This window comes from Borostomias antarcticus, assembly GCF_949987555.1.
Source record: "Borostomias antarcticus genome assembly, chromosome: 26".
Taxonomy (NCBI): domain Eukaryota; kingdom Metazoa; phylum Chordata; class Actinopteri; order Stomiiformes; family Stomiidae; genus Borostomias; species Borostomias antarcticus.
The window spans coordinates 10,103,879-10,111,469 of record NC_140259.1 but is presented as its reverse complement, the minus strand read 5'-3'; the positions used below and the strand labels follow the sequence as shown (position 1 = coordinate 10,111,469).

The 7,591-nt window shown below is 51.4% G+C and overlaps 1 protein-coding gene across 1 annotated transcript in view; it reads right to left on the bottom strand.

The window, feature by feature from the left end:
• opa1 (OPA1 mitochondrial dynamin like GTPase) overlaps positions 1 to 7,591 on the bottom strand; it is a gene marked incomplete at its 3' end in the record, with an annotated part of 30,634 nt that overhangs the window by 5,261 nt on the left and 17,782 nt on the right. The window contains exons 15-25 of the mRNA XM_084459142.1: positions 7,171 to 7,270; positions 6,358 to 6,488; positions 6,081 to 6,153; positions 5,916 to 5,988; positions 5,492 to 5,607; positions 3,855 to 3,919; positions 3,537 to 3,617; positions 2,121 to 2,282; positions 1,473 to 1,625; positions 795 to 903; positions 272 to 351 (exon numbers count right to left, since the gene is read on the bottom strand). Coding sequence (XP_084315268.1) covers positions 272 to 351; positions 795 to 903; positions 1,473 to 1,625; positions 2,121 to 2,282; positions 3,537 to 3,617; positions 3,855 to 3,919; positions 5,492 to 5,607; positions 5,916 to 5,988; positions 6,081 to 6,153; positions 6,358 to 6,488; positions 7,171 to 7,270 — 1,143 coding nt within the window. The remainder of the gene's footprint in view (positions 1 to 271; positions 352 to 794; positions 904 to 1,472; positions 1,626 to 2,120; positions 2,283 to 3,536; positions 3,618 to 3,854; positions 3,920 to 5,491; positions 5,608 to 5,915; positions 5,989 to 6,080; positions 6,154 to 6,357; positions 6,489 to 7,170; positions 7,271 to 7,591) is intronic.

The window sequence follows — 7,591 nt, the reverse complement described above, 5'->3', positions numbered from 1 at the left end:
AGAGGGAGGTAAATAAACTCAGAGAGGTGTTTATCCTATCATGATCCTATGACTAGCCATCAACTATTCTGAGTGAAATTAATATCCTGCTAGAATCAACAGGCGTACTATCATGCATTCCTGCTGTGGGCCATTCTTTATACTGTTCACAATTAGATGTGTGTGTTTGGTTGGTCTTCTCTAGATGACCCCTGACCTGTCCTCTCTAGATGACCCCTGACCTGTCCTCTCTAGATGACCCCTGACCTGTCCTCTCTAGATGACCCCTGACCTGTTCTGGAGTCCGGTTCGTCCAGCTCATCCATCTCTGCTTCCAGTCAGGACCCACCATGTCGCTGATCACTGACTCGGCTAGGGAGGGAGAGAGAGAGAGAGAGAGAGAGAGACACAGACGGGTAGTGAGAGAGAGAGAGAGAGAGAGAGAGAGAGAGAGAGAGGGAGAGAGAGAGAGGGAGAGACGGGCAGTGAGAGAGAGACACACACACACAGACGGGTAGTGAGAGAGAGAGAGAGAGAGAGAGAGAGAGAGAGAGAGAGAGATTAGATTTTATGCACCGTGTCTGTGGAATAACATTCAAAATATTTGAACATAAAGGTCAAATAAAAATATACAAGACCAATAAAGGTCATATAAAAATATCAATTGAACAATCCAGACGGTGTTGATGTGAGTGTAGGCGTGGTCGGGGCGGGGGGCGTGGTCAGGGTGGGGGGCGTGGTCAGGGCGGGGGGCGTGGTCAGGGTGGGGGGTGTGGTCAGGGCGGAGGGCGTGGTCAGGTCAGGGCGGGGCGTACTGTCTCTGAGGCGCGACTGCAGGGTCTCCTCCATGAACACGATGGCGGCGTCCCACTGGGGCTTGTCTGTGATGGAGCGATCCTCCAGAGCGTTGTGCTGGATCACCCTCTGATACACACACACAGGAGAGAAACTACATTACCCACAAGGCCAAGGTGGCATGAAAAAAAAAAGTGACATGGGAGATTTAGAGGAGAGAAAAAAAACGAACTATGATTCTTGGTCAAACATTTTTGCAGATTTTGACATTTTAAATTGTTACCAGGTCTCTAAATATGAATGATAGTTAAATTGTGAGGCTGATTGGTTACTCTCCATAATTAGAGGGAGAAGAATGACCAGGCTATGTTCCATAAACTTGAAATCATCCGTAGTGAAGTTGAGCCTCGTATACTGTTCCCTGTCCGGTGTGTGTGTGTGGTGTGTGTGTGTGTGTGGTGTGTGTGTGTGTGTGTGTGTGTGTGGGGGGGGGTGTTTACCAGGCTGTCCATCGCCCTTGTGTGTGTGTGTGTGTGTGGGGGGGGTGTTTACCAGGCTGTCCTTTGCCCTCATGTGTGTGTGTGTGTGTGTGTGTGTGTGTGGGGGGGGGGGGTGTTTACCAGGCTGTCCATCGCCCTCGTGTGTGTGTGTGTGTGTGTGTGTGTGTGTGTGTGTGTGTGTGTGTGTGGGGTGTTTACCAGGCTGTCCATGGCCATCTCGTTCCACTTGTGTCTCTTGATGCCTTCTTCTTTAACGGCCTCCTTCAGTCTGTCAAAGATGTCGTCCTGGTCCTTCCCTTTGTACTCCGCCATGAAGCGCGCAAACTCCTCCTGCAGGGTCTCCCAGGCAACCTGGAGATGGAGATTGAAGTTTGAAATCTGAGAATGGCAGTTATTGGAGTTTGAACTGAATGTTTTCTTAAAGTCGCACAGAAATTAAAAAAGCATTCTGTCCCATTTTGGTTCAAATAATAGTGTTCACCTATTCAACGTTGTATGCCAAAAAATTTATAAAATTCTACTTTTGTTGTAATCTTATATCAAAGAATATAATTTCTTACTTCCTGGAAAACGGTAGGTCACGTGCAATGACAACAGGTACCTTAGATTTTAGGCCAATAATCTCACGACATCCACCCGTCAATCAACGCTATCCTTCTATCGAATCTCTCTAAAGTTCTTAAAACCCGTCCACTCGTCAATGTTCCAATCAAATTCCTCTAAACGCACGTCCCACCCTCATAGCTTGTTTGCGTCGGAAATACGTCAAACTACGGACATTAGATGATCTCAAACGTCCGTTTCTGTGCGACTTTAAGCGATGCTAGTCCCGCCGCGCGCCGCTACCTCCAAGGCTTTGTGCGGCAGCTGCTTGTCGGTCCACTGTTTGAGCTTGATGTCCACGGTGGTGTTGAAGGTGCCGGAGTCCATGGTCTGGGCGGCCGGTAGGTAGATGTTCTCGATGACGTGGGTAGACACGCGCTCCCAAAGTTTCTTCTGCAGTATCGCCTCCCTGGTGGACATTGTGAGTATCAGCACATGAAGAAGAAAGTGTTTTGGACATTTGAGGTGATACTCGTCGGTTTCCTTTTAAAAGGTTCAAGATGATTCCTTTTTTGTTTGCCTACTCTCTTTCTCTACTGCTCTGGGCTGAGTTTCCCAGAGGCATCGTAGCGCTACGTTCATCGTAAGCTATGGCGTTCATCATAGCGCTACGATGAACGTAGCGCTACGATGCCTCTGGGAAACTCAGCCCTGATCAGAACCGACAGGTCGAAGCAGAGAAACGGGGACTGCCCACTGTTCCCACATACCATCGATCCCACGTCTCACTAGTCCGAAACTTGTTCACCGATCGTCAGACACGCCATTGTTACGACGGCTCAAGAGTCCGACCGACAACGGGATGTTTCGGACTAGTGAGACGTCGGACTAATGAGATGTGGGAACAATGGTACGGCACCCAGAGAAACTCGCCCTACCTTTCCCCGTCGTCAGCGTTAATCTCTCTCCAGACTCAAATATTATATTGAATCGCTCCGCATACTGTACATAAGTCTGTGCCACTTCGCCGCCAAAGCTCGTGTTCTGAGGGCGTATCGACGGGTCAGAACTGAAAGAGTGACAGGTCGTGGCAGCAAATGAGAGATGCTAGCCCAGGTTAGATGGGCGGGGCATATCTATGGGTCGGAACGCCTGATCGCGAAAGTCGTTACTGATTGGCGTCGCGGGGATTCCTGCGCAACCAATGAACAGCCAGGATTTGAGCTCAAGATGTTTGCATGAAGTGTCCCAGACCCATAGAGAGATCTGCAGCCTGCATTAGCGTAGTTAGCGTAGCTTAAGTGTATCAGCGAAAGAAAGAGAGACCTCTCACGGGTCTGGCGTTGAGACTACATCAGCGCTGTCCAGGAGAGACCACAGTGAGTTGGGGATACCGGCGCCGCCGCGCGTCTCAACTCAAACCCTCTACCCTACCGGGTTGCAACTGCACATCACTGCAAGATGTATAGATCCCCCCCACGGAGTTTGAGCCTTGTTAACAGAGCAACCCTTCCTAAGTATCTGACCGTGGCTGTGTGACAATGGGGGCGCAGCCGAACCGTGTCCCCCTAGGACCACAGACCTTCTCATTAATCATAAACGCGCTCATATTTCATCCCCTTCCCTTTGTGCAGTCCTCCGCTCCCGCCCGTCAATAAGCGCTAACTCCGCCCGCGCTGGCTAACGGCGCCGCCCCGTCCTGGGAGACGAGCGTTGTACTTGCCAGTGTTTCGGCGTCACTTGGCTCAGGCTGATTACTTCGTCCAAGATTTCATTCTTCGCTTTCTCGAAGAGTTCGTTCTGGGAAGAAGATGAGGAGAGTGAGTGTGTGTTTGATCAGAGTGAGTGTGTGTTTGATCAGAGTGAATGTGTGTTTGATCAGAGTGAGTGTGTGTTTGATCAGAGTGAATGTGTGTTTGATCAGAGTCAATGTGTGTTTGATCAGAGTGAATGTGTATTATCTCGTGTGTGTGTGTGTGTGTGACCCCGCCAGGTGAAGGCCAGGCGTGCCGGGTTTGAGAGACGGGGCAGCGCTACCCTGTCCAGCTCCCTCAGGCGGGGGTAGTTGTTCTTCCACTCCGTCTCCAGGTTGAATCGGGACGCTAGGGATGGACAGGACACACACACACGCTTAACACCCGCTTAACACACGCTAAACACCCGCTTAACACACGCTTAACATCCGCTTAACATCCGCTTAACACCCGCTTAACACCCGCTTAACACACGCTTAACACACGCTTAACATCAGCTTAACACCCGCTTAACACCCGCTTAACACCCGCTTAACACCCGCTTAACACCCGCTTAACATCCGCTTAACATCCATAAACGGCCAGTCACCTTCACACTTAAAATAACGTGTTTTATCGGCGCTCTGCAATAAAGAACCCATGCCGCAGATGGGGACAGAGACAGAGATACTCTTAACTTGACATTCTGTGATATAATAAGATGTGAATATTAAAACCTAAGTGGCCGGATCGATACTGGAAGGCTCTGTCGTAAAAGTGAAAGTATGTGTTCATTTAACAGGCTGACCCAGACGAGGGGGTCAGGGGTCGACCGGCTCGGCTCTGCGTCTCGTTACTGGCCTGTGCTCCGCACTTCGTCTTTATGGTCTCTTCCTTGCTTAATAAGTGGACGCTATGCTTCATTAAACAGTCGTTTATTATCGTCATCACCGCCCACCATCAGGTGAGCGGCCATTGTCTGTAGTGGACATCTTTAAGGGGTAGGCCGAGCCTTCTGGCTGATTTAATAGAGGCAGCTCTCAGCGCTGGGAAGGGCTCTCTGTGTTTAATAGCGGTGTGAGTGTCTCAGCCAGGTCCCCAGAGCGTCCCCAGAGGGGCCGTAAGGATGGCGCCTCGGCTGAAGTCACTCTGGCCAGAGCCCCAGCTTTATCAATCCATACGCGCACACAGTCCCCGCCTCCCCCTCGGCACCCTGGGTATTAGGGTAATTGCCGGGTTACGGGCCGCTGTGGCGCCAGGCGTGGGAGCCGCGGGGCCCCCGGGCGGCGTGTTTCGTGACGTGCCGCGGATCGATACGCCGCACAATGGGAAGAGGCGCGGCGGCGGTGGCCGGGATATAAATCTCCTCCGGGGATGTTATTGAGCGCCGGCGGCTGTCCGGGGTAATTTATGACGGGAGGCAGGGCTGGGGGGGGAGAGACGTGTGGCTGGGACTAGGGAGGGGGGGAGGGGGGGGGGGAGGAGGGAGGCAGGGCTGGGGGGGGAGAGACGTGTGGCCGGGACTAGGGAGGGAGGGATGAGAGGAGAGGGAGGGGGAGGGAGGGAGGGGGGGGAGGCAGGGCTGGACGAGGAGAGATGTGTGGCTGGGACTAGGGAGGGGGGGGAGGGAGGGATGAGAAGAGAGGGAGGGATGAGAGAGGAGGAAGGAATGGGGACAGGTGGAGAGACGTGTGGCGGGGGACTAGGGAGGGCCGGCCTTGGGGGGTGGGGGGGGAGGGGAGGGAGGGATGAGAGGAGGGGAGTGGGAGGGATGAGAGAGGAGGGAGGGATGGGGACACGTGGAGAGACATGTGGCGGAGACTAGGGAGTGCCGGCCAGGGGGGAGGGATGAGAGGAGAGGAGAGGGAGGATGAGAGGAGAGGGAGGATGAGAGGAGAGGGAGGATGAGAGAGAGAGATATACAGTGATCCTGCTGGTCACCTTTGAAGGCGTCGGCCTGCTGCTCCACCGACTCCCTCACCATCTTCCAGAAACAGTCGGACACGGCGAGACTCAGGTTCTTAGTGGTCACCTGGTGGGCCTTCAGCATGCCGTCCCTACACACAACAACAACAACCACAACAACAACAATGTTATTTCTAAAGCACAGAGAGTGTACCAGAACAGACAGAATTTCAAACACAGACAGACAAGCAGACAGGTGTTGAAGCCCGAGAACAGACTTGTGTTTGAGTTGAATGTCGGTCTGGGTTTTAAAATACGCAAATAACTGTTTCCATGCCTAGTTTAGGGTCAAGTATTGTAGTATGTTTACTGATAATTGTGTGAGTCTATAGGCCATCTATAAGAAGTCAGTCAAAATGTGCTCGTATAAATTAATGAAATTGTGGATGAATTATTTCACCTCAGCAATCGGGAGTTCTGGAAGAAGTCCTCCTCGTAGTCTTTGATGGAGTCGATGCTCTCGCTGCTGCTGCCTGGAGAACATTTGATTTTAGAACCGACTCGCAAGGAATTTACACTAAAAGATCAGATTTACATTACTGTAGATTACAGTTTGAACCTTTACCTTTTCCTGTCACCACAGCAAAGTATCCCAGAGCCTTCATGGGAAACAGCTTCCCTTCAACTATCTGCTGGATCTGTAGCAGAATATTTATAATAATCAGATTAGAATACGTTCCAACTGTCATTCGGCCATTGTTGGTCCAACACCAAAGATTTAGATTTCACCACACATGGATTCACTGGGGTCCAGCCTGCAATATGCTCTTTAACTACACAGTATAACTCATAACCGAGGGAAGGGCGCCCCCGTGTGACGGTAAGCGGTATGGCGGTCTCACCCGGCTGGGGCTGGCTAGGTTCTTCTCTGCCAGGTCCACCTTGGTCAGGACGAAGATGGTCCTCTTCCCCTGCGGGTCCATCTGACTGACCAGGTCCGTGACGATGCTGCGCTCCGCGTCCACCGAGCCGTCTGAGGGGGGGACAGGGGGGGACCAGGTGAGGGGACAAGAGATGATGAGACAGGAAGCAGGGGGGGACAGGGACGGACCAGGTGAGGGGACAGGAGATGATGAACCAGGAAGCAGGGGGGGACAGGGACAGACCAGGTGAGGGGACAAGAGACGATGAGACAGGAAGCAGGGGGGGGAGAGCGGACATGACAGGAGAGCGGGGGCGTGGGAGGTTCTTGGTAGCCTGGCTTCGCTATACTGATCATGTGATGTCACATCCTGTTTCTCTCTGCAGATCAGTCTGGCCACGCCCCCATTCAGACACATATTTGCCGGGCCAATCACAACCGTTTATCTAAAGTGGGGCGGGTTTGATACAACGCCTGTACCCACTTGATATGACGACTAGCCCACGTTTCGTTACTCTGATTGGTTATAGATCTATCCAATTGCGTCATTATGGTCTGCGACCGTTGATAATCCAAAATAAACTTAGCAGCTCCAGACACTTTGCATTTTTGTGAATTGGGTCCAGCAAAGCCATGATGGCGTTGGGGTTCTGAGTCTGTGAGGGAGTGATCGATAGTCTCACCCTGAATGCAGAGGATGATGGCGTTGGGGTTCTGAGTGTGTGGAAGTGATCTCACCCTGAATGCAGAGGATGATGGCGTTGGGGTTCTGAGTGTGTGGAAGTGATCTCACCCTGAATGCAGAGGATGATGGCGTTGGGGTTCTGCATGTAGGCCTTGCTGATGCTAAAGATGGTCTCCTTGGTGTCTGCCGCCATGCCTGCCGTCACAGTCTGCAAAACAAACACACCCCATCACCATCACGCCATCAGCACCTCGCCGTAGGTGTGTGTGTGTGTGCGTACATGCATACGTGCGTTAGGGATGTCAAAAAAAAATCTAAGTTCGAAAAATAAGTTTTAAAAAGAAGTTCGAACCTAAATTTGAGAGTTTGAATATTGTAATATTAATACACTTGAAGGTTATAGGCTACAATTTACAGGTAATAATCCAATAATCCAGACCCAGCACCTTATTGAAAGATGAAAGTTAACACCTCAGCAAGGGGTAACAGTGTTCACAGTACAATATTACAGTTAAGGGTTATTTTATTA